The sequence below is a fragment of the Paramormyrops kingsleyae genome, chromosome 2, assembly GCF_048594095.1.
Source record: "Paramormyrops kingsleyae isolate MSU_618 chromosome 2, PKINGS_0.4, whole genome shotgun sequence".
NCBI lineage: Eukaryota > Metazoa > Chordata > Actinopteri > Osteoglossiformes > Mormyridae > Paramormyrops > Paramormyrops kingsleyae.
In genome coordinates, this window is record NC_132798.1 from 2,717,716 (window position 1) to 2,745,354 (window position 27,639).

The 27,639-nt window shown below is 38.9% G+C and overlaps 1 protein-coding gene across 8 annotated transcripts in view; it reads left to right on the plus strand.

Annotated features, from left to right (window-relative positions):
- Positions 1 to 27,639, plus strand: part of LOC111842706 (astrotactin-2-like) — a 226,399-nt gene that overhangs the window by 102,077 nt on the left and 96,683 nt on the right. For all 8 annotated transcript variants that reach the window (XR_011984366.1, XR_011984368.1, XR_002837973.2 and 5 more), the window contains 6 exons: positions 722 to 826; positions 5,707 to 5,853; positions 6,663 to 6,830; positions 12,300 to 12,384; positions 12,623 to 12,697; positions 13,738 to 13,875. Coding sequence is in view for 3 of the 8 variants with exons in the window: in XM_023809608.2 (XP_023665376.1) it covers positions 722 to 826; positions 5,707 to 5,853; positions 6,663 to 6,830; positions 12,300 to 12,384; positions 12,623 to 12,697; positions 13,738 to 13,875 (718 nt within the window). In the remaining 5 variants the exon portion in view is untranslated. The remainder of the gene's footprint in view (positions 1 to 721; positions 827 to 5,706; positions 5,854 to 6,662; positions 6,831 to 12,299; positions 12,385 to 12,622; positions 12,698 to 13,737; positions 13,876 to 27,639) is intronic.

The following is a 27,639-nucleotide window of genomic DNA, read 5'->3' on the forward strand; positions in this document are numbered from 1 at the left end:
TTGTACAGTTTTATTTAATTTAGCGTTATTTGTGTATAATTAAGGTTATTTTAATTTAAGTCTATATTCTTGGTCACAGAAAAACATAAACAATTAAAAAAATAAGTGTTTCTGAGTTTTGAACGAATTGTTTGTATTTACATTATTTTAAATTGGAAAAATTGATTCAAGTCGCAAACTTTTCGGGTCACGAACGAATTAAGTTTGTGAGCCGAGATACCACTGATTTTATTATTCAACGAATAACAGAATATGTACAGCAGGTTATTACATAATGAAGTGAAACTTAGTTACATGTTGTTGAGTTATTAGATGATGTGGTGTTATTACGTAAGGTGTTGTTACAGTTCTCATCTTAGCTTTTTTGGTTTTACATACAGAAATGCCTCCAAAATGTTTTATTCAATTGCAATATAAAAAGTCTGGGTTCTGAAGCCTCAGCAGTTGTTAAATTTTTGTGGCTGGCTCTTGTTTAAGTTCCCATACACCTCATATATCTTAAAAAATTTATGCTATTACTTTGAAAATGCTGACAGAAATGCACTAGACTTAATATAGTTAGTCATGTTCTAAGTGGGAAAATTGAAGTGGAAGAGTCATATTATAGTCTAGGTTATGGAATGATTTTTTATTGCATTTTTTTCATTTGTTCTTTATGAGTTTAATTCTGTGTGTTTTATGTGACAGATATGTTTTTTTCTCTAAATCCTCTTTTCTCAAGGAGGACCTGTTTTCGGGCAGCCAGAGGACTCGGGATCAGAAGCAGATGATGAAGCACAAATGAAGTTCTACACAGCACACCAAAGGGGGCGCCGTCGCAGCAAAGGTAAAGCCAACCACAAGAGTGCGTAAGGACATCATCATTTCCAACAACTGTCAAGACTTGCATCAGTACTGTATAAGTCAGTATAAGCACAAATGCTGGCTGAATGGGTCTAGGTCATTTTTCCTTTAGCATGGACCCTATGAAGTTAATTTAAAAATACTGACATGAGTTCTGCTGGCCTGCGTCGTATGACCTCTTAGTGGGACTTTCTGTGGCATATTGAGTGAATAAGAAGCTGCATGTTGGCTTTTCAAAGCATCCCTTGTTTGGTTTAACTTTTACTTACTCATTGGGTTTTGTGATGACCAGCTGTCTGGTAGCTTTAACCACAGGTGCTATCTGCTTACTGCAAGAGCATGGATTTGGCTTCGATGTTGGTAGGGAGTGAATCAGCCCCAAACCGCCACACAGAACACGCCGGTACTCCCACGGTATTCCTAAGAACATGTGCCTATTCCCAAATCCACGCCGGCTGCTGTGATTCTTGACAATGTATTAAGGTAGTAAGGGATACTGTACTGTACTGTACTGTACTGTGTGTTCAGCTTTTCTGACTTCTCAGATCAATAAAACTGTATGTTTTTTTATTTACAAGCCTGTAGGAAAGCAGTATATGGCTTCAGTGGTGAAGGATACAATGATAATTTATTAACCTTATAAATGCAAGTAATCCTTCATCATTTATGACTCCTTCATTGCCAGTTAAAAGTATTATATTTTTAAATGAACACAAAACGACAACACTAAGCATTAAGTAAAGAAGCCTCTGCCTCATATGTTTATTACCCCATAAATAAATGACTTTCTACAAATACTGTAGTATATAGTCCATTGAGTTTCAGACAGTTTTTCTAAGTCAGAAATTTGGTTGCCATCTTAATTAACGCCCAGTTAAAAGAAATGGCACAATATAAAAATGTTTCCATCTTATCCCTCCTTCAGTATTAGAGAATATGTAGATGTACTTTTCTTTGTGTTTCACTGTGACGTTTGATTGGCTGCTGGTGTTTGGCTCTACCTCTGAGCAGCCATTCACACTGTCACACTTGCCTGCCAAACATCTGAGTCTTAGCAGAGTTTTGGCTTCATCAGCAGCTGCATGGAAGGCCAGTTGTCTCTGGAAGAGATGCTGGCAAGTCAGTATAGGGTCTTGTTTCCTGGAGACCAAGTTAAAATAACTGTTCCAATGCAGCAAAGGGGACAGGGTTCTGTAGGGACTGCTCTACCTTAGATCAGACTTCAAGTCAAGGTCCCAAGTTCAGTAAGGGTGTTAATTTCAGCCCTCTGGCCAAATTTCTCGGCTACGCCAGCAGAAAAGAGGGGCCATCCGGTCATCAAGCTTATTAATCGGCAAAAAAATCCCTCACCTTTCCGCAAAAAGCAAATGTGTGGGCAGCATTGTGACACTAGCCAGCCTTTAATTATAGTCGAGATGAGTTTCACATTTTATGCAGGTATCAAGAAAAACACTGTAGATTGTTCTTTTGTATACATCTTCTTAGAATACATAACAGAGAATTAAACTATTTATGCAGTTATTAACAGTTAGAAAAAATTTGTCCAAGATTAAAAGATTAAAATTCAGAAGATTTTGCATTTAAATCTGATGTGCCTGAGATGAACCAATGTATCAAAAAATTTGATGATTCAGTGACAAAAAAAAAGCTATTTCGTTTGGCACGGCTTAGACACACACGTTAGTTGCAGAGATTATACAATTCATTCTATCCATCCATCAAACACTTTGGCCTGGAGCCAGTCCCGTGCCACCTCATCGCAAGACACACACTCCCACTCTGAGATATTCTCCGATTAAAGTTAGCCAAATTGCACATCTCTCTCCTGCTGCCTACGGAAAGGAGACCACCTAAAATCCACATTCCCCAATGGATGTGAACTTGCAACCCTGGAAGTGTGAAGCGACAGCAGTCCGCACAGAGACACCCTATATAATTTATTAGTTGTCTCAAAAATGGAGGTTATTCGAATTGATGAACTGAAATCATGCGTTACACAAAGTTTTAATGAATAAGGCTAACAGAATTTTGGAGGGAATATTTATTAGCAGTAATGTCCTGAGCCAGTATGAAAGATTAGAATTGGGGCCGATCCAGCATTTTTAAATAGATCTGCGTGGACTTTCGCTGCCCAATCCAAAGCCTGATGTATTTGCCACATCCCCACTTTTCGCTAGTCGTGCAAATTGCACGTTTGTGTCACACAGTACAGTGAGCCTGAGGCGCATGGCCTGAAACTCCAAACTATTAACATGTCAGCCGTGTGAAAATCCATTAAACTGGAAACTCAAAGTAGCCCAGCTGCCACCTGCAATGTTTGCAAAGCCGTCCTTTTGAGAGGAGGTAGCAACAGAGTGTTGTTTAATGCAACAAATCTAATTGTGTGCAGAAATATCATAAGAAGAATACTGCAGAATCACTAGGCTTACTTACCTACTTCTTAGGTACATGCTGCAGAAGTTCCTGCAATTGCAACAACAGTATGTAATGTGTTTTTAATCAAGGTAGGCATCTGTATAATTAGTGGATTTTGCTTTTTTATTTTTTCTACCTTTCCAAACAATCTACACCTTTTAAACTATAGGTGAAGGTGAAACATGATTTTACAGCCATGTCAAATCTTGAGGTCCGTAAACAATGTTAGAAATGATAATATAAATATCAGTCAGTGTGTCAGTGTAAAACAATGCAAATGGATATTGTTTTGACACCAGCTATCTGGTGTAACACCACAAGGCATTTCCACATGACTCAGCTCAGAACTGAGAGCCGCTTTTGACGTGTCACTTTAATGCTCTAAAATGGGCAGTGTGTGTGTGTGTGTGTGTGTGTTCAGGAATTTAGCTTGTCGGTGTAACTCTGCAACCAAGGGCGCTTTTCCATTGCACAAAGTACGGTACTTTTGGTACTTTCGCTTTTCCATTGACTTCCAGTCGAGTACCAGTACCGAAAATTCCAGTACCGAAAGTGCCAAACCAGCTGGGGTACTTCTTTGGTACTTCGGTACTTTGGGGTGGGACTTACAAATGCTGAAACAAAAAATACAGACAGTGAACAGTGAGAAACGAAATAAAAAGCAGTAGAAACAAAAATATAAAAAAAGTAAAACGGAAGGATGGAAAAGCTCCCCAATTGTTCTCCTTTAATTCTTTTGCAATAAGGTCTCCATACAGATACAAGTTGGTTTTCCATAGATTTACCAAAAGTGTCTGTCTGTCAGTCTGGACAACAATCATGAATGAACCAGTTTATTTTTTATTTTTATTTGTGATTATTTGTCATTGTCGACACACCACAGCACACAGTGTGCAACAACGAAATGTGTCCTCTGCATTTGACCCATATGTGACTTTCATGACATAGCAGGGGGCAGCTAATTCAGCGCCCGGGGAGTTTCAAGCCCACCCTGCGTCCATGACCAGAAAAAATAGTTGGATGGATGGATGGATGGATGGATAAATCTATGCTGGATGGATGGATGGAGAGGTCTGTTACTATTTTCTAAGATTTCATAGAGAAGTCTATTCATATTTTATCACTGTTGTTATTAATGTCACACTTCAGCATATTTAAAATTTATCTGTACAGGAATAAAATGCAAAGCAATAAGCAACATGCATATGCATCTTTGCGGTTGTTTTGCAAGTCACCATTATTAGCTATCTACACACTATCTACACACTATCTACACACTATCTACACACTCACTATGCCATGCCTGGCGAGATGATTAGGATTTTATGGTTAGTCTGCACGTGTCTTCACATTTCCCAGATGGTAAAGTACATCGCAACAGAGGATATAATCTTGGGCACAATATGTCTTAAGGTGGCAGCCCTGAATTTAATGTAGTTCTTACAAAATCTTTGCATTTTTAAAATTCATTTATAACTTTATCAATTAAGCCATACCACATACAGTTTATAAGTAACTGAAAAATACACAAATGTCAGGACATGTCAGAATCTCTTCAGGGCTCCAAAACACCTTCAGACTCCCAGGGGTTAAATAATCTAATACTGAAACAAACAAATATAAACAAATAGTGTGATGTTATGTAAAGTGCCATTCACCTCACCTTCTGGATTTCATTTGTAAACTTGATTTTTCCCCAAATGATCATTCAAAGATCCTTGAAGTTTACAATTGATAAGGACTGAGCAAATTAAAATATTATGTGATAGAATAAAAAATAGGCGTTTTTCTGTTGCTTTAGTTTCTTATTGTTTTTGGCCGCTAAGCTGTCTCCCTCTTCCAATGTAAACTGGATTCCAGATGCAGTAGTGACATTGTCTTTAACTTTTTTTCTATTGATTTATGTTCCCTTTTGTCTTATTTTCCCGGAGTCTTTTAGCACACAGGTAAAGGTTGACATAACTGTGAAATATTGCTTTTAAATAAAAGTGCGGTAGTTGCTGATGTCACTGTTACACCCCTGTGATAACCTTTATTAAGTTCGTCCCATAAAGATTGTTCTGCGTGTTAGTCAAGGAAGGTGCCGTAAGGATATATAGATTCAGACATCTCTAGCCGTTATTAAGATAAACGACTATGGCGTAGAAAGATAAGAGTACAATAAAACTGAATGTCTTGTCAAATTCAAATTCTAAACTGGTATTTAATCAATCACCTGCATGCCTAGATTTATTTCTCTTGGTGATTAATCAAGTCTAACTTAATGTACATGTAAGGCAACCGGAAAATTTATAAGGTTGCGATTTTTGTAACAATTTATTGAAAAATTTCAGACACCATGAGTCAGTGAATACATAGTTTTGATGCCATGACATAGCAAAACAGTTTTAAGGTGCTGTGGGTGAATGTACCCATCATGCATATCGTCACGGCCTGTGCTTGATCCAGGTGCTGTGCGCAGCCCAGTGAACAAGGCCACTCTGACATTGCTCACCATCAGCATGTGCATCTCAGCTGTGGTGTACAGCAGCCAGCTGTCCTGCCCCCTCACGGTGAAGGTGATCCTGCACGTCCCAGAGCACTTCGTTGCTGACGGTGAGGCCCCCTCTCTCCCACCTTTCTCTTCTCGTTCACGTAGGCAGCGGATATTTGGTAAACAGGCCATTTAGCCATTCATGTTTACAAGGGCAAAATGCTTTTATAACACAAAACTTGCAGTATTATTAATAAAACAGGTTGATAGTTACTGTAGCAGGGTTGAATCAAAATGCTAAATTTGATAATGTGTTCCCATCTGCAAAAGTAACTTCTTGTATATTTATGTTTCTCATATGCAAAAACAATGAATTGTTGAATTCTTAGTCCGTGATTTAGGCTGCATTCTTAAATGTGGACTGATTTGTTGTGGAGAAACTGAACATACTTAAGTGAAAAGGGTCCCAGATAGCTGGAAATGATCAGAAAAAATATGATTTGTCGTTTTGCTGACATCATCAATGATGCAGATGCGTCCTGGGCCGTGACATATCGTTTTCCAAATGATTTTAATTTTAGATCTATGCACTCAGTTAACCAGACTGGTTTATATTCATTGCATCCAAGTGGTGGAAAAAGTCTATGATGTATCATGTGTGTTAAATATAATTCTTTGAACATTAAATGGATGTTGAATTAAAGGAGGTCACTTTAAGATAAGGACTTACACAAGACTGTGAAATTTTTAATCTGATGACTACACTTACATACCGGTGGCTGTACATATACAAGTTCCTTTGTGCGAGAATAATGGCTGCTGACTATGATTTCTGTGCTTTTTATTATCAACAATTTAGAATGTGAGTTCAAATGAAAATGCAATCCTTATTGATCCTGATTTGAATTGTTGTCCCCTTTGTTGGAGGTAGGGAGCATTTTTGTGGTGAGCATGGGGAGTTACCTTGATGTGTCGGACTGGCTGAATCCTGCCAAGCTGGTCCTCTACTACCAAACCAACTCCAGCAGCCAGTGGGTGAGGGACTACTGCGGACAGAGGACCACCACCCCGTGTGAGCAGCTCTGTGACCCCGACTCAGGTGTGTTTCAGCACAAAAACACGTACATACACAAAGAGTGGCTGCAACAGTATTTTCAGTACACATGTACTATGCATACAAAATGACTTAGAAAATAGAAATACTGTATATCAATTATAACTCCAGTTTTTTTAAATGTTATGTGTTTATTTTCTGTAATGTATTCTTAATTTTGAATATTAAGTAATTTATATTCAGCGTTGTTTCAAATGACCAGAGAATACAATGTTTCATATAACCAATACTTAATAAACCTTATCAAGAATCTATAGGTGCCGTACCTCTAAGTGTTCCTCACAACAAATGGCTGACATGTCATTGGTCTGGATTTTTAACAAGCACATAAAAAGTGTGCTGTACACGGTATTAATATAAAGCATTTTTCATGACTTTGATGTCATTGTTCTAAAATTAGGAGGTCAAGCGCTGCAGGTACTGAAACCCCATTGTTTCTTATTAAAAATGCGGGTGGCGTGTTTCCTGAAAGGCTTGCTGTTGTATGCTCTCTCTGTGCTCCTCTGATGCTGATTCTGCCTTCTCAGCCAGTCGTCTGGACTTGCTGTGCCATCGTAAACTGTCCTCTGACACAGCCGTTTTCCGTCATTGAGCGCTCTTATGTACCTCTTATTTGTACGCATGTTGTAGATGTGTGAGGGGGGGGGGGGGGGGGGGAGTGGCACGGATTTCTTTATTTACAAAATCTGTTAAGTGAGTTTGATAGCTACTGCTTCAGATAACAACTAATACAAAATGAGCATCACACACATCAATCCATACACAGGAAATGCACCTGGAGGAGCTTGTGAGTTGCTGATGAGGCAAAACAGTTTGCTCAAGCAATCTGTTACGATATCAGTTAAGCACGGCCAATAGGAAGACAACAATTAGGAACTAGATGGGATAATTACTATCTTACAGAAAACTTTGTGCTTTCATATACACCCCTAAAGAGTTGTTCATTTCTTTTGGTAATGTTATTCTCAATCTTCACAGGTACTGTTACAGTAGTCGTGTGCACTCTACATTTCTATATTAAATACTAGATGCAATTTACCACAACCGAGATAAATTATGAAATCATTCACAAAGCAAAAAAAAAGTTACCATCAGCCAAAATTTCTATGCATTGTATTTATTCTAAAGTTTATTTTTAAAGTATAGAAATGTCAACTAACAAGAAGCCTAGAGTAATATGTGATGACATACTATTAAAGGACAGCTAACAATTACTGAGTGAGATTTGGCTTTTTTACATTTCCTGCCTGTATAATGAAGCAAGATTTTTGGGTTGACAAGACAACTTATCAGATTTGGGATAAATGTAAAGATAAAGTCCATTTAAACTGGAGTAGCTTAATTCTGACAAGTTATCTAGCAAACTAACAGTTTTTGCTTTGTGATATAGACCCCACTTTTATGCAGGTTTTCATGTTTGTTTATATTGTTAAACATCTCTTTTTTCTATTGTTGAGAACTGAAAATTGAGATGCGTGGCTCAATGGGTTTCGATGCTGTACCTGTAATTGGAAGTTCGCCGTTTCAAATCCCCAGTTTGACAGAGTTACCTCAGCCTTTGGCCCCTAACCTCCGCTGCTTCAGGGACTGCTTTTAAAAAATGCATGTCACTTTGGATAAAAGAATCTGCTAAATAAATTAAATGTAACGTACATAATTTATAGAAGCCCAGGGCCTGTGTTTATGCCACATCCTGTCAGTCATTCCTCAGAAAGCTCCACAGTAAAAGAGCCATTAGCAGGTTTTGAGCACAGATTGTAGATATTGATTGAAATCAGGTAGAGCTGCTGAGCTCAGATCTTCTGCACTGTAACTGTCTAAAGTGTCTGTCACAGTTTATAGGATATATATGCAAAGAGAAACAGAGAAATAAGGAGACAAAGAAGTCGGGCAACAATCCCCCCCCCCCCCAATATTCTCCCTATTGAGTTCACACTGTTCCTTCTGTGCCTCAGTTTCAGGAGCAGAAACCCTCGTGGTATACGTAAACCCTTATGGTACACGTCTTCCTTCAGTGAAGCTGCTAATCCCTTTCAGGTTTTAGAGCTATGAAGACTTTCTCATTCATACCAGGGTGAAATAAAGCCTTTTCCTCCTTGTAATACTGAGGGGAAGAATGTCTTAGAAAGCAGGGGACACGAACAGGGAGAATGGCACAGAGCTACAGATAGGTGCTGTAGTTTTTGGGAAGGTGAGTGTTGATGAAATGGCAGCAACTCAGATGTGAGCACCTTTCGCTGCAGGTCGTAGAACCTCACTATGCATTTGTAATTCAGGATCTGCTTTTCAGAGAAGACATTCCTTTTGGGTAACTTTCTCACCTATGAAATTTGCTGTGCATGTACTGCTAAGACTTTTTTATTAGTTGGAGTAAATATGCTTGAAATGGTAATGGTTTAGCAAATTATGTTGTTAAAATACAGAGAGAGAGAGAGAGAGAGTAAGAGTACTTTATGAATCCCTTAGAGGGAAAATCTCTTGTTACAGCAGCATTAACATATAGCATATAACATACACTATATGGAGTATTGGGGCACATCTTAGTCATTGAATTCAGGTGCTTCATTCAGACCCATTGCTACAGCTGTATAAAGTCAAGCGCCTAGCCATGCAGTCAGATTTACACATATTTGTGAAAAAATGGGAGAAGCTGAAGAGCTCAGTGAATTCAAGCGTAGTGCTGTCATACTGTAGGATGCCACCTTTGCAATAAGTCAGTCTGTGAAATTTCTTCCCTAATAGATATTCCCCGGTCAACTCTAAGTGACATTATTGCAGAGTGGAAACATTTAGGAACAACAGAAACTCAGCCACAAAATGGCAGACCACTGCAGAGTTCCAAACTTACTCTGGCATTAACCGCAGTACAAAAACTGTTTGCTGGGAGCTTCCATGGCCGAGCCGCTGCATGCAAGCCTCACATCACCAAGCACAATGCTAAGTGTTGAATGGAGTGGTGTAAAGCACACTGTCACTGGATTCTGAAGCAGTGGAGATGTGTTCAGTGGAGCGAAGATTCACGCTTCTCTGTCCGGCAGTCTGATGGACGAGTCTGGGTTTGGCGGATGCCAGGAGAACCTGCCTGACTGCATTGTGCCAACTCTAAAGTTTGGTGGAGGAGGGATAATGGTATGGGGTTGTTTTTCAGGGGTTGGTTTAGGCCCCTTAGTTCCAGTGAGGGGAACTCTTAATGCTTCAGCATTCCAAGACATGTTTGACAATTCTGCGCTTCCAACTTTTTGGGAACAGTTTGGGGAAGGCCCTTCTCTGTTCCAGCATGACTGTGCCCCAGTGCACAAAACAAGGTCCATAAAAATATGGTTGAGTGAGTCTGGTGTAGAAGAACTTGACTGGCCCGCACAGAGCCTTGACCTCAACTCCATCAAACACCTTTGGGATTAACTAGAACAGAGATTGCGAGCTAGGCGTTTGGGTCCAGCATCAGTGCCTGGCATCAAAAATGCTCTTCTGGATGAATGGGCAAAAATTCCCTCAGAATCTTATGGAAAACCTTCCCAGAAGAGTGCCAGCTGCTATAGCTGCAAATGGGGGGACCAACTCCATATTGATGCCTAAACTGGATATTAATCTGACCTATCTCACCTAGTGGAGACTGGTGACACTTCTGGCACCATATGGCTCCATATTGTTTCATGTGAAGGTCCAGTGGTACTGTGTATATAACAATTTTTTATATTTTCTTGCAAACTGCAAACTGACTGTATCCGACGAAGGTCTATTTCATTTTTGCATATTTTTGCCAGTTTTGGTTTTGTAGGAGAGATTATGGCAGAATTAGGTTCATGTTTGGATTCTAATACAACTTCAAGGAAAATGAGCCCCTCCTGGTTCATGTTTCCACAATGCTTTGGGAGGAACTTAAAGGGGATGTTTCTTTTCTTCCGACATCGCAGATTTCTTTCATATTTTTTGATAGGATGAAGCATCATGACACAAGTGCTTTTGCTACAGTATGTTCTGAATACAGGCAGAGTTCAATAAGTCAGTGCAACAATTTGGCTAGACATATTTTTTAGTTGGCACAACATGAAAGGAAGGTTTGAAAAACCAGTATATGTGTTTTAATTATAGCATCCCAAGCTCAGAAAATGCTGTTAGACACCTTCATTCCAAATTTCAATATCATTCAACAAAATGCTGTTGCTTTGCAACTTAGCTTTAATTGGGATACCTTTGAGAAACACCAATTAACTTGTTTTGTATTAGCCTACCTGCTACACACATGTACCTCTATCTTGTGGTATAATGACATTACAAATGCATTATTACACTAATGAAGTCAACACTATAACATTTGTCAAGGCTGAAGGACAGACTTCGTAGTGGCTCTATAACATAGAATATGAAGTACATGCTAATTCCCCACATACCAGGGTGAGTATGAAACCCCACATCCTGAAGGTCATCAGGTCATGTTTGCTACTCACTCAGCTGACCTTGTGTAGCTATTTTAAGAGGTTCAGTAATCGGCCACTGAATTATGAAGTTTAAATGATTTTATGTCAGAATTATGCGCACATGCGTGCCTACAATGTAAAATGTTCTGTGATTGCATGTCAGTATGGTAATTTTTGTTACAAACATGCCCCTTTTTATAGCTGTGTGAGTACCCTGGTTGCAATACATACATATTTACAGAATTATGCTTTAAAAATTACCTGGAGAAGCGCTGAACTGCAGACACTGTGTTCAATTTTGAAACTGCAGTCCAAAGAGGTTTTGATGCACAGTCCAAGCTGTCATCTGCTCCGCACTGCAGGAAGACATGTTAGCAAGTGTGCAACTGCATGGCAGCTGTATTCATCAGGGCTGCAAGGCTGAAATTAGTCCTGCAATATACTGTAATGAGTGTTCTCAGACCAGTCACCCAGTTCACACTGTCTTCTGTCACACTGTCTAGTTGACATGGTTGATTTCTCATCGATTTAATTTTCCAGTTGCGGTTTTTGATGGGGAACAGTCAAGAAGGGCAGACCAGTTACCCCAGCAACATTTTCCTATACACCAAAATATGCTGACGTCCCTCTACTTGAGACTGTTGCATTGCAAGAACATGCCTATGATATTCTGTCATTTTTACTCTTTCCATATTACTGTTAGACACATCTTCAAAAATATATGGTTTAACTTTAGCCACCAGCATCTTTACCCCTGACGGCAAATCATATGAAAAGGACATGTTGGAGAATGGTTTGGAGTGGGGGTAGATGAAAAATGAGAGGGGGAGTGAGGTGGAAATAAGGCTACGGTCAGGTCGGGTGTAAAGAGATGATGTGCTGCTGTCAAAGCAAACAGCTTGTGGGGGGATTTGTGGGGTGATTACTGAGCTGGACTCCTCGCATGATGGATGGGACTGGCCATCCTGGACGTTGTCAGCCATTAATTCAGTTAAGGGGGAAAAAATGAGTCCCTTTGTCACTTTGTGTTTTGCAGGTGAATGCAGCTGTCATGAGGGATACTCCCCTGACCCGGTACACAAACACCTCTGTGTTCGGAGCAACTGGGGACACAACGAAGGGTAAGTTCTGTCAGTTTATAGCAAAAAAGCGTAATGCATAGTGCCGTTTAACTATTTCTGTTCCAGGCTGGGGATAATTACTTGAAACCCATAATATACTCAGATTTCTGATATATAAACTGTTAATGCAGGAAGCATGTACAGTAAGCGGATGGTACTGGTAATTACAGAAGATGATGCTGGAAATATGGAGTTTATAGCATAGCTGTTTTAATATTTATATTTTGTTTCATTACAGTCCATGGCCCTATTCAAACCTAGAAAAGGGTTATGACCTTGTTACAGGAGAGCAAGCTCCAGAAAAAATATTCCGGTGAGCAGTCTTTCTATTCATATGTGTGCACAATGATTAACTGTCAGTATATGTTAAATATATGACGTCTGTCTCTATAAGGGCGACCGCAGTTTCGCTGGTATAGTTTTTTTTTCCAAATAAAATTCTGAAAGGAAGGTTCCTCACAAAATGAATTGCCAGAAGGAGTGTTCAAGGGATTTCCCAGCCAAGCCTTTGTGACAGGTCTGACCTTTCCCCTTGACAAGAACATTTGAAATTCCACCTACAGTAAAGGCATTGTAGCTGCACGCTGACAGTCACAGTGGTTCTGTTCGGTACACTCTGAGAAGGACTCGAGGGAGTTTCTGTAAGTGCCCTTGTTCACACCATCCAAGTTTCTGAAGCAGCACAGGTGTTCAGAACTTACTGTCATGATGAGATTGAAGACGGCAGCAAATCTCTTCCAGAAAAAAAACCCCTCAGAAATTCTCTTGAAAACGAATCTCAAAAGTTTTGTCCAGATCATCTACCTTTTTGGTCCAAATCATGTATCTTGAGGTACATGCTCTTCGCAGGTATATTTCTTAGGTATAACAGCTTGTTAACGTGAACAGTCAATACAATACAGCAAATCATGTGGCTGAAAAGCAAAGCCAAAAAGTTCAGTTTCATCACCTAAGCATTTTTGGGTGTGGTTTCGTCGGGGTCAGATGTGATTGTTCAAGCGTCACTGCAAACAGACACCTGTCTGGTATTTTCACACACTGTGGTGTGTAGAGTTTGCAGAGAATGGTGTGATGAACAAAAAACGTCCAGACAGTGGCATTTCTGTGGGTGAGAAGGTGAGAAAGTCTTGTTAATGAGAGAGGTCAGAGGAGAATGGCCAGACTCGTCAAAGCTAACGCGGATGCCACAAGCTCAAAAATAACTCCAGTACAGCACTTCGGTGCTGGTTGACTTTACGTGCCACTGCACATGATTTGTAATGCTTTTGAGTATTTACACTAGTTGGTGAGATCCTCTATATCTCGTTCTGTCCAGTCTGTAAGTCTCTCTGTGTCACTTTGTCTTTTGTTTAGATCCACCTATGGGCTTGGACAAGGGCTGTGGCTTCCAGTAAGCAAAAGCTTTGTTGTGCCCCCAGTAGAGCTGTCAATCAATCCTATAGCTAGCTGCAAGACTGATGTGCTGGTAACTGATGACCCGGGGGATGTTCGGTGAGTATTAGCAGCTTGCACCATGACTAACACCTACTGCCTTGCCGGAGTATGTAGACCATTCAAATAAAAAACAATCAGTGTCACCTGTTTGCTAGCATGTCTCTGACAATTAGAAACTACTGAGTTTAACTTTGCAAGTCTGGAGAAAAACATAACACTCTAGAGTTTCATAGAGAAGTGTCTATTTAGCTGGACTGAGATCTCCCTTCAAAATGCCAGGTGCTCTGAGATACAGTCAAGTTAAGTATAGTTGCTCAAATTGGTCACTTCAGCTGTATGTCAGGTTATTCCTGAATATGCTCATAGCAACAATCCATGCAACAGAGGGAAGTAGGTTGACATGGACTTATCATTTTAAATACATTACAGTATTTCCTCCTGGGATAATATTAATCTCTGTAGTTTTTATGCTGCATACATTTAATGCCATAAGTAAAACAAGATTTAATTTCAATACAAATAATCAAATAATGAGAACGGTATGCATGTACTCAGACACACCTTGGTCACCATCTTGCAAATTAACTTACTTACAGTATATTTTCCAATGATATAGTGTGACCACCATGAGAGATAAAATCTGTTAAAAACTATCAATAATAATAATAATAATAATAATAATAATAATTTCTTGTGAATTTTGAGTGAACTATTGTATTTGGGAATCATTTTGTACTTTAATTCGTACAGAGACAGCACTTCCTCCACCTTCTTGATGATAATTTTTGAGCAAGCTATGGTCTTTACTGCTTCAGTGGCCTTGTGGAATAGGGTCGCATTCATCAGTGGCACATTTCGGTATTTCACAGAATGTAGCATGTCATCTGGGTTCTGAGGATTCAGACATACTGCTCTCGTCGAACGCTATATTTTGTCTACTACATAGCGCACAAGTATTCAATTTCCCCCCTAAGTATTTCCACTGACATGCGCTCTTCCACATTTTTGACACAAAGATGATTTACACACGTTTAACCATTCTTAACATGAATTCAGCCATTAGCCAAGATAAACTTGTTTATTGTAGTTAATCCATTGAAGCCTAAATACTGTAAATATGAATGTTCATTTTTTTTGTTCTGATTTTTTTTTTTTCTTTTAAATGTGTACCATGAACATGTCAGTGTAGTTGTGTACTGAAATCCTTTGGTAATTGTGAGAATTAGCGTTTTCACCTGTCCCATTTATTTGATGCGATTAAATTAAACACTGTTTGGTTTTGAAAATGGGACACAATTTGTGTGACATGTATTACTTCTTAACATTTGCAAAACAGAAGTGCATTTCTCGAAACAATTCGTACAAACAGCACCACATGATGGATCACCTGCAAAAGCCTTAGTTTATCCCTCAAAGTAAATATGTATGTCAATGAACTTGTCAGTGCCACCAGAAAGACAAGTCCCTGTGTTATTGTTCACAAACAACATGGTCAAAAAGCTTAGCCGCCTTGTCAATAGAGCAGTGTACTCATAAGTATTTTCTGATGTAAACTACGGCTAAGGTTTTGGTGATTTTGATGACAATGATTGAAAATGCACAAAGTTGTACATTTTCTGTATGAAATATATCAATTTCAACAGTACAAATTTAAACGTACTGTAACATACAAACACACACACATATGTATGCATACATACACACTGTAAATATGCATACATATGTGTGTGCACTACATTATATGTCCAGTATGTAACTGTATAACATAAATTTACAGTATACTATAAAATAAAATGGAAACTGCAACATGAAGCAGTGCAGTAAATATACAATATTACAGGACAGTGCACATTGTTGCAATACATACCTGTTGTCTCTATGAAACTTTTGAACAACTGAGGACACAATTGTTCCCAACATTGGACCGTACCCTTTAACCAGCCTCAGCCATCGTAAGGCCATGATTGAGGATATGGTCCATATTTGTGGCCCTTATTTCATGAGGAACGTGCCTCTGTTCTTGGCCTCTCTTACCGCTTCCTCTGTTTTGCCTCCCTAACCTTCCACCATGCAGCCTTACTCCTTTTCTTCTTAGCGGCTGTTGGCCCTGTTCATTTCCTTGTTGTTCTTCCACTGCCAAATTGTAACATTGTGTTGTGCTTTGTCATCAAAACTTCAAGTTCATGACATGTACCTCTAAGCTATTTTAGAGAACTGATTGATCACTGGTGGATCTAGCACTTTAAACATTTCCCTCTGTTGGTGAAAGTCAAGATTCAACTGACCAAATTAATGAGACTCTGCATTTATAATGAGCACAAGTGACTCGAAGAGCTGGAGGTTGTACAAGTAGTAATGACAATTTCATTTATGATCTGAGAAATGTACCAAAGCCACTGAGAGAAATTATAATACTCGTATGTCAATACTCATATTTAAATTAAGTTACTCCGTCAGTCTGGAGTTTGCTTCACTAAAAACTTCACTCAGCAGCCACCACATTCTGGAGCCTTGTACTGTACTCACTGAGCTTGAATAGATAAAATCTGCAAAATAACACGAATAACAACATTCATCATTAGTGCTGTACATCTCGCGTAGAAAAAGGTTATAATGGCCTGGCTGAAGCCACCTCCACTCCGTGTGTTTGGAGTTTGTTCTCTCCTTGGTTTTCTTCAGATACCCTTTTTCTTCTCTCCCACAATCTGCTGAACCCCATTTAAGTGAATTGCCACTTCTAAATTGTCTGTATTTTATCGTGTATGCGTGTGCAGAGAGTTGCCCTGTTCTGAGCTGCCAGACAAAGGTCCAGTCCAGTGTAAGTGGTTGGTTTATGGATAGATGGATTTCAGTTTGCTCGAGTAGTGTTGATTTATGTTGCATTTATAGACAAGTCTTCTCTACCTTCCCCATGTTTCAGGAATAGTACTTGGTAATGAAATTTGTCATGCATTTTAATTACAGCAATGCTGACTGATTTCTGCAGGACTGACAATAATGTTCATAAAAAGAAGCACCTGAAATCCAGTATCATATAAGTCTGTTTGTTTTTGTTTTTTTGACACAGGAGTGTGAAAAGAATTCCAGGGGTTGGCAGATGTCTGCATTGCAGGTCTGCTTTGTTATAGGCAAGACAAGGCATATAAAGTTTATAGAAATATCACATCGAATCAACATTCACTGCCCGGAATAACAACCCTGTCACTAACTTTAATGTTCATCCATCCACCATCGATAAGGCTTATCCACTTCTGATGTTCACATAAAAATTTTCCCACTAGTATATTATTGGAGATTTAGCATAAAAAAGATGAATCTCATGGTTTTTGGAGAAAATATTTTTTATTACTTCAGTTGGCACATAATGTTATCCTTGTGCCTCTATTTTAAATTAATTAACTGAAGATAAGTTTTATACTGCTGCAAAAAGAGTATGTTTATATGCAATATGTTTCTTTCATGCTTTGTATGTCTATGAAAAAGTGTATTAAGGAGCGCTGTAAACTTTGGCTCTTTGCTCCATACTGCCTTGAAGAAATGTCAGATCTTTCCTGGTCAGAAGGCTAGCAGTGACCTCCACAAGCAAAACACACCTGAACAAAGAGAACTGCATTCTTTTGATGTTTTAATTAAAAAGATGAATGCCTTTTCTGAAAAGCATTTGGAAGACCAGATTACCAGATCGACGTTGCTAATTTTCTCTGCTATCTTTCAGGCTTAGTAAGATTTATTTTCTTTGATCAAACCTTAGATTCAGCCGCAACATCAAGGAATCCTTTGCACTTTTTGCAGTTTGTGCGGATGAGGACCAGCAGGTTCCTCCTAGAGTTATCACACGGCCAACTAATGCTCGTATCACAGGAAAGAGAACATTTTGTTAATATAACTACAAGTATTTTGATAGTATTAAAAAAATGAAACTTTGTGACCTTGTACACCTCATGAATATCAAATATGTTAAATGCCACTATGGAAATATGTGAACTGAGATTCTAGTTTCTGGGTTCCAGCTGGTCTCCTTTCAGAAGTGATGGATATAGGGAATTTAATATATTCTTTGCTGCTGAGCACTGCTGAATGTATCCATAGATTCATGAAGGAAGAAATTCATAGAATTCTTCATACAGAATTCATAGAATTAACTGATAGAATTGATTAGAATAAGTTATTATTTATGAATATAGGACTTGCATATTCACCTGAGTATGTTAAGTTTACAATGAAGGAAAGTTAATTTAATTTCTATAGCACCATTCATACACTGCGGCCATTCAAAGTTCTTCACACATAAGAAAAATACAGAATACAAAGAAAATTCAGATTAAAAAGATATACAGTCAAAGTAAAATGTATGTGAACCCTTATCTGGTTTTCTGCATGAATTGGTCATAAAAAGTGATCTGATCTTCATCTGAGTCACAGGTACTGATATACACAATAAACTTAAGCCAGTAATACACACAATATTCTACTCTTTCATGTCTTTATTATACAAACACATTCAACGTTCACACTGGTAGTGGAAAAAGTCAGTGAACCTTTGGATTTAATAACTGGTTGACCCTCCTTTGGCAGCAATGACCACAACCAGGCGCTTCGTGTAACTGCAGGACTGACCTGCACATCATGCTGGGGGAATTTTAGCCCATTCTTCCCTGCAGAACGGCCTTAACTCTTCCATATTCTTTGGTTGTCTTCTGTGTATGGCTGTTGCGATCCCCTGCAAGTCATTCCTCAGCATCTCAATAGGACTGAGATCTGGGCTCTGACTGGACCACTCCAAAAGGCGAATTTTGTTCTTCTGAAACCACTGTGCTGTGGATTTGCTGCGATGTTTGGGGTCATTGTCCTGTTCCATCACCGAGCCTCTTCTGAGCTTCAGTTGATGGACAGACACCTTAACATTATCCTGGATAATTTGTTGATAAACTTGGGAATTCATTTTCCCCTCAATGATGGCAAGTTGTCCAGATCCTGACACAGCAAAGCAGGCCCAAATCATGATGTTCCCTTCACCACACTTTACTGTAGGGATGATGTTGAAATGTTGATATGCAGTGCCCTTTTTACGCCAAATGAAGTTCTGCTTGTTCCTCCCAAATAGTTCAATTTTGGTTTCATCACTCCAGAAAACATTTTCCCAGGACCATTGTAGAGTGTCAAAGTGCTCAATTGCAAACTTCAGGTATGCAGCAATGTTCTCTTTGATAGCAGTGGCTTCCTCCTTGGTGTCCTGCCATGGACTCCTTTCTTGTTCAGTGTGTTGCATTCATGTGTTGAATCATGAACAGAGATGTTACCCGGTTCTAATGACTTCCTCGTGTCATTCGCTGTCACTCTAGGGTTCCTCTTTACCTCACTGATGACTTTGCATTGTGCTCTTGGGGTCGTCTTGGTAGGGCACCCACTTCAAGGCAGAGTAGCCACAGTAACAAATTGTCTGCATTTATATACAACTTGCCTAACAGTAGACTGAAGAATATCTAAAATATCTGAGATGACTTTGTATCCCTTTCCAGCCTTATGTAAATGAACAATTCTTGCTCGTAGCTCTTTTGTGCGACGCATGATTCCCATCTGGATATACTTTTTCTTTTCAAAAGCTCAAACTCAAACTTTTCAGTGTTTTTCATCAATCACAGTAATTCTAGGCCACACCTCTGACCTCTTTTCATTAAATGGACTCCAGGTTTGCTAAATTCTGACTGCAATGAGCTTTTTAAAAAGTCGTCAGCTTAGGGTTCACTTACTTTTTCCAACCTTCAGTTTCACAGTTTGAATGAATTATTCAACATTATCAAAAATTCTCTGAAAATATGTGTATGTAAGTTATAAGAGACTGTGTTTGTTCATTATTGTGACTTACATGGAGATACGACCATGTTTTATATGGGAATTACACATGAATATAGTCAATTCCAACGGGTTCACAAACTTTTTTCTTTGACTGTAAGAGAGAACATAATTAAAATGTGCTTTTAAAAGCTTATGTTATGTTATTTCGAAGTGCGGTAAAGATATATATAGTCAGCCCTCTGTATCCGCAGGTTCAACCAACCGCGGAATGAAAATATCTTTTTAAATAAAGAAATATAATACAAAAAGTTCCAAAAAACAAAACTTGAATTTGCTGCACACCAAGCACTCTGCTGAATCCACGTGAATACAGTGATGTGTAGGCAGGATACAGTATAACAACTATTTACATAGCATTTATATTGTGTTAGGTAGTAGAAGTAATGTAGAGATGATTTACAGTGTATGGGGAGAAGGTTATATGCAAATTCTACAGCATTTTATATAAGGGACATATTACATATTTTGGTATCCAAGGGGGCAGAATGTGCCCAGAATAAACATCCTGATGTGTTGAAGAAGTCATTAACAACAAAGGTATTAAAAAAGATATATATTCACTTATTTGGGACTTTTGTGTCTGAATAAATTGGTCAAATTGTTAGTTCAAGTTGAGATAATTTAATGCAAAATGTGAATTCTGGTGATTTATTTACCACTAAGATGTTATGATCTAGTCATCAAAATAGTGCTTGATTTTGGAGGTTTACTGTGGCCTCACATCCCTCTTCCCTTACATGCATTTTAGGGATTTTCTTTCTCTCTATCTCCACTATGGGTAAGGATTTTATTGTGTGTAATAGTGATAGGATTTTTTGATTAAATCACATAAGATTCTGCAGTCAATATGGCTGTCATTGATCACTGGAATCCTATCCAGGGACACCCATGCTGAACCCCCCAAGGCCCTCTTCTCAGTAAGCAGTTGGAAGATGGATGGATGGATGGATCTATTGATTGATTCCCAATGGATTCATTTCCAATGCTCATAGTCTGTTGAATAATAATATAACAAGCTTAAACTGGAGGGCATGAAATTCCAACAGATATGTGTTTCGCTGAGGTGTGGTTAATATCCTTGGGTTAAAACAAAGTCAAGGTATAGGTATATTGTGCCTTATTCGTAAATTTTTATATTTTCTCAGCCCAGAAAAGAATACCCCCGGACGCTGCTCCAGCCCAGTTATAAACCAACTGGCAATCCACTGGGAGCTTGGTTTTTGCACCTGTGGATGCTGAAATGGCTGTTTTTTCCTTTCTTTAAATCAGCTCCACTCAGTCCCCCGATAGATCCTCCGTTGCTTATTCCCATTCTTAGCTTACAGTTCTCTTTTCATTGTTTCACCCAAAGTAAGGGTTTCAGTCTTGTAGCGTGCCTCCCTGCCGCAAGTGGCGCTTCAAGGAATCCAGTGACAGGTATATGCAGGTATTGGACGTCAGACGTAGATAAATGATGGATGAGACTTTACTACACATCTGCCAAGGCTCCATCAAATGTATGCAGGCCTGGCAGGCTGAACTCTGCTGGCCCTCAAGCTCCTCAGTCTGCAGGAGAGGATTTTTACACAAGTAGCCCTGTGGAGGACCTTTTAGATCAATAGCCCACTCAGATAGGTGAAGAACACTCAGTAGCTATTTTTATGTCAATATGACAATGTCTGTTACATAGAGAATCGCACATCAGCCCACATTCATGACAAATGGCCATTTCAATGTAGTCAGGCAGGCTTATTATTAATCCTCCGGCTAAAGTCACACAGGCAAAACAAACCTAAATCCATTTAATATATCAACACACAAGCTTTAGTGGCAGGTTATTCCCCAATTACCTGAAGAACAGCAGCCAAAAATAAAAAAGAAGTGTTTTCTCACCTTTCTTCAGAAAATGTTTTATTCATTTAATGTTCTGAGTTGAATTTAAAAGTAATCAATCCTCTAAGTAATACAGCACACATAAATAAATAATGAAACTGGAGTTAGTGCGGGGAAATGTAGAAAAAAACAGCTTTAAATCTAACTGAGAGCAAAATAATAAAACGTTTACTAACAGTACAGAGCCTGACTGAAAGCACGGGCTACTTCTGAGCAGTGATTTTTCTACCCAAGAGGGGAAAAAAACAAGGAAGATTAATAACAGACACATTAAAGTCACAGTTTAGAGGCAGCAGAGCCTAACATCTGCAGTTTCTTGCCAAAAGTAGACCTGATAATTATATTACATTAATGCAGTGCCCAGTCAAAGTTACATGACTTGCCTTTTCACTAACGCTAAGCAGAAAATAAGCCACTGGGGACAGTGAGGTGCTCCTGTTGACTAATGATTCCCTTTATAATTATATGTATGTGTCTGCTTCAGGTAATATGTTCTATAGGCCATTAATCTCTGACATGTCCTATTAACAGTGTCCTTTACGTAGAGGTGTCTCACATAAACAGCTAGATTTCTTTTCTTACTTTTTAACCTTTACATTAAATTAATAGCTAGTTGGTGTTTTAACTGTACAAAATTTGTATTTTTCTGTCTATAACAATTATCATGCAGTAATCTGCAAACCTCTGAGATTCGTTTTATACCCCTGTGTAAAAGAAACCATGTGTAATATCATGCAATAACATTTTGGATGTTTCTTGGTCTGAACAGTATTGGAAGCCTTCCAGATAGTCTTCTAGGAGTGCTGCAATTAATATTTATGACGAATCTCATTTCCATGTCTTATTGGTATTAAGTATTCTTGGGATGGTAGGAAAGGTAGTGATGATTTGTCTAAGAGATTGGGCTGTAACAGAATATGTATTCATGTTTATATGCACAATGAAACAAATGAATACATTTATTACAAGAGCGGAATGAAAATTCAGAAATATATGTTAAACACAAAGAACATTAAGCTAATTGAGGCTATGAGTTGGTTACAGCTAATCCTGGTCATTAACTGTCACTCATAATCGGTGGTTTGGGAACATTTTGGTTTCCCAATAAATTGCACCAACACCAGAGAGAGGGAGTAGCTAATAAGACCAAAACTGTTTGTCGGCTCTGTTATACCAAACTCTGATATGTTGCCATTTGTGTTTCTGTTTGCAGTTTTGACAATAAATGTTTTCAAAACTAATTCTGTTTTCCCTCCTATACCGAAATTGCTTCGAACTGGGAACCCAAAAACAGAGTTTGTATTGATCTATGAATTCTAAGTACCGGTGCATCCCTACTAAGAGATTAACATAAATGAACACTAATCAAGCCAGGGTATACCGTGGATGGGTTGCCAGTTCGTCACAGGGCACACACACGCATCACCCACTGAGGGCAATTTAGAAGTACTTGAATGTGAGTCATTGGAATGAGGGAGGACACCATGGTACCCGTATGCCATGGATGGAATAAGTCTAAACCAACGTCAGGGATAGGATTCAATTCTGATCATGCATAAAGTCATGTTCACTTGTCTGTTTGCTTTTGAAAAACGTATTGCCTCTGTTTTCCACATTGTTGAAGCCTACTCACCTCATGATATTCTTTTTTGCCTTGCAATGCATGTTGAGATCTGGTTACTCTTGCCAATGGCATTACATTAAATATACAGTCTAAAAATCCGTTGATTGGTAGATATCAAATCGCAACACTTAATATAGCTTGCCAGTTTTATAATTTAGGCTTTTGTTAATTAATCTTTATTGGTTTACATTAAAATTTTGTAGGTAATTTTTCAATGATTGCATTCTTAATGATGCTCCAAAAGTTCCTGTAAGAGACAAATAATAATCTTTATATCCACAATATGCCAAAATCATAACCTGCAATTGTTAAAGTGTGATTCAACTTAGATTAAAAACTACTGATTTCAGTAGCTGATTCTCCATTAAACCACAATATATGATACAATAGCTAGATAGACAGTCTGACAGACAGACCATGATATAGCTTCCCACCTGTTAATCACTATTTAATAGAGAGGCAAAAATTAATATTGCTTTCATATTGCGATAACTTAGCAGGTACGGTTTCATTGTAAAATGCAGGGGGACATGACTGGTAATGGCACTGTGCTGAGCTGCATGCAGTGAAACATCTGGGCGCTTGGATTCCTTGTTATGTTAAAGTGCAGTTGTCCAAATTCCACTGATCCTCGCAGAACACACGGATTTCTGAAGTGGTGATCTGGAAGCCCGGGGCAGATTGAACCATAGGTGCCATCAATCCAAAGATCTTGCCTTTCTGCCAAGCCATGTGCACTGTGCATTTTTCTTTTCTAGACACTGAGTGTTGTGGATTCAAAATTTTATTTTATTATATAAATTCATATATCATTTTGATGAATATGATCAATATATAAATCAATATTACATTAAAGCTTTGAATCATTACATTCCCGGGGAAGCACAGGGAAGGCATGCAAACTCCACACACGCAGAGCGAAAACTGAATGTGAGCCCTCTAAACTCTGGGCTAGTGAGGAAGCGGCACTGCGGTAGGAATAATATTTATTATGTTATATTTGATATCAAAACACATTAAAGATTAAATGAAGCACCTACATTTCCTGTGTCTAGACTGGATTGTAAACTTAGGTCTGGATAAGAGCGTGGATGTATGGATGCATGGATGTACCCATCAGCTAATTTGTAATATTTTCTCCAATAATATACCTGTTATATCATACACATCTTTGTAATTTCTCTCTGCACTTCAAAAAGGAAATGAAACCATATCTGCCTTCACTTTACTTTTCAAGTAAACAAAAGTAAACAATCAAAATGTGTTTTTCATTTGGAAGTGATCATATCTCCATCTCTAAAGCTGACATTTTCTGCATAGTAACCACAACTCAACTGCTTACCTAGCAGTGCTTACCTAACTAGAAGCAGCAAATAATCAGACTACATTGTGACTGAGTGATGCAGTGATGCATCACTTGTGACTGAGTGATGCACAACTTCTGGATTCTTGTTTTGACTGATAATCAATGGTTGCACTGCATTTCAGTACTATTATGAAACACCAAAGCAATATTAATATCTTGTTTTCTGTATGTATTTTGTATGAACAAATAAACGAACAGAACCAAATAAATAATAGACTGACACAGAATCTAGGATGGATGGTAATTTTAGGTGTTAGGTGACATTGATTCAGCATGGCTTTGTTCCACCCACTCACACATACTGGAGAACCCTGGAGAAGTTATTGCCTTCACATTTACAAAGAAAATACTACTACTACTAATAATAAATGGCTTGCTAAAGCTATGAGATCTAGCTTAGTGAGTTAGCACACAGCTCACCAGTTGCAAATCTCTTGACTGATGATTCATTGATAAACCTGCAATTTAGTTGATTGACTATTTGTTAGAGTAATGCTATATTTTATATGTATTTTACTAATCTGTTTGACAGACAACTGAAGTTAATATTGTTTGTCGGCTGCAGTATAGAAATGGAACAAATGAGATTTGAGGCAATTTATTTAAAAGGGTGCCAAGTTTGGCATGCTTATAAATCTGCAGCGTTTCAGTAATAGTGGTTTTACTCTGTTTATAGAAATAAGTGGAACTGTGGTCAGAAAATCACAATAAGGTACAAATTAATATCCAGTAGCAGCAGTAAAAATGAATGGTACAATTTAACAGTTGACTTGTGGAAGTGTAATGTGAATTGTTCAGCTTTTTGGTCAGCTGACGTGCACTGACCTGTTTACGTGCTCACAACATCTTTGTTGCATGACATCTCCACACATATTTCAGACACTTTTTATTGAGGTATAAATTGTGTGCCAGTGGTGATTTAGCAAAGTTCCTGTTAACTGCTGTCATTTATGCCGATGACGTTTCGCGTCATGTTAGTCTGCCCTGTTTGCATCTCGGGAGCTCGGACAACGTTTTGAATATTTTCACTGTCCACTTTGAGACTTTCCAAGATTTGTAAATTGTTTAAATAATGAAGTAGTTAGGGGGGGGTGGGGGGGGGATATCATTCAAATTATTGATCGATTACTGTCTACTGTAAACCGGGAGCCTCCCACCCTCGCATTCACGATTTATGTTCAGCATTTGTTAAACCAGTAGCTGTGCATCATTAGGCCATGTAAACATGAGGCTCTTTATTGCATCGTTCCCTGTCAATGAGCAAGATGCAGATGCCTGGATAATTGATAATAGCCCAGAGAGATAGGAATCCTCAAAGCATTATTTACCCACAACATTTGCATGAACCGTACAGACAATGTCAGTAATTCCTTTGCATTGCAGCTCCATTGCACCTGTGTGTGTGTGCCACGTTTTACGTGTTCAGAATGCAGAACGAACCCCAGTTCCCTGTATTCTTTACCTTGTTATTATCAGGGTTATACAATATAGCAGTTCTCCTTTGTGCCTGGTCTTAATGGGAGCTCTTATAAAAGTCAGCATCAGGTTTAACTGTACAATTTCCTTTAGAACCCAAGAGGCCTTGTTACATTGTATAAAGAAAGAACTATATATATAAAAATTTTGGTTTTTCTTCTTTCGGGTTTATTTGAAAATCACATCCTGACAGGATTGTGAGAAAATAGTGCTCTTCTGTGTTTGGGGATTGCACTTGTTCCCCAACGCAAAGCAAATCAAAAGAAAGGGACAACAATAGCCTGTCTGTCTGTCTGTCTGTCTGTCTGCCTGCCTGTCTGTCTGTCTGCCTGCCTGTCTGTCTGTCTGTCTGTCCGTCCAGTCCTGTCAATGTAGCCATGCACATGTTTTTCAGTTGGAAAGGGTTGTTGAGCTAAGCTGACATTGTTAAAGTTTAGCTAACACTGTGACTCATTACATTACAACAGCATAAGAGAAAACCATGGTGCATATGAAAATGTAGAGGCCTAGTCATGCTGGATGATAATAGGTGAGACCCTTTGGGTTTCTTTACAGTTACTTGTCATGTGTCTGAGTCTCTCTTCCTGAACTTATCATAGCTTATACTACATAGGAGCTGCTGTCCTTAGGCTAACGTGCCAGCTTCTGCTCTAGCTGCACATCTGCCATTTCGGTAAAGATCTGTAAGGGTCTCTGTTCTCTGAGGTGGTCTTGATTTTTACAGTTTGCCGGTGCTTTTGGAAGCACATAAAGCAAATATAAGGTCTGATCAATACTCTCACTCTCCCATTCTACACAAAATAACGTATGGTATTTATGGTATGTAAAAGACCAGTATATGTTAGTGTGAAGAGTAAATATGAAAAAATGGAAAGAAAAACATTTTATACCAAGTGAAAATATTGCTTGGATGTCTTGCACGACACTCCACCGAGTGCCATGAACTTAACTGGCCATTCATTGATCTACATTTACTGAATTAAAATAAGAAGTGATTGTGTGCATCCTTTTGACGTTGTAGCCTCTACCAAGAGCAGTGTTGTGTGTTTTTTTTTTTTATTGCTTTTACATATTTGAAAGTGACTTTTCAGAATAGGGTGGTGCTGTGATTGTCAGTACCGCTGAAGGCACGGCAGGGAGACAAACGCGGGAGTCCAGGAAAAAGGGGAAAACTCTGGGTTTATTAGCGGGGAGACGCAATCAGGAGCACGGAGAAACATTAGCGACTACAAGACGTCAATGACATGACTGGGGAAAGAGTAACAGGGAAGCACTTAAATACAGGAAGTCAATTAGACAAGACTAGAAACAGCCGGTAACATACAGTAGGGATTCCACACGTGGTTAAGGAGGGGGCATGGCACACAAGAGGAGCGGCACGATCGGGACGTGACAGTGATGCAGTGGTGAACACTGATGCCTCACACCTCAGGAACCAGGGTTCGAGTCTCCTCCATGGCACCATGTGCGTGGAGTTTGCATATTCTCCCTGTGCCCCCCCTCTTCCGCCCCACCCACAGTCCAAAAACATCTTGAGGTTAATTGGAGTTATCAAATTGCCCATAGGGATGAATAGTGTTTGAGTGTGTCCTTCAATGGGTTGTCGCCCCCTCCTGGGCTTTTCCCT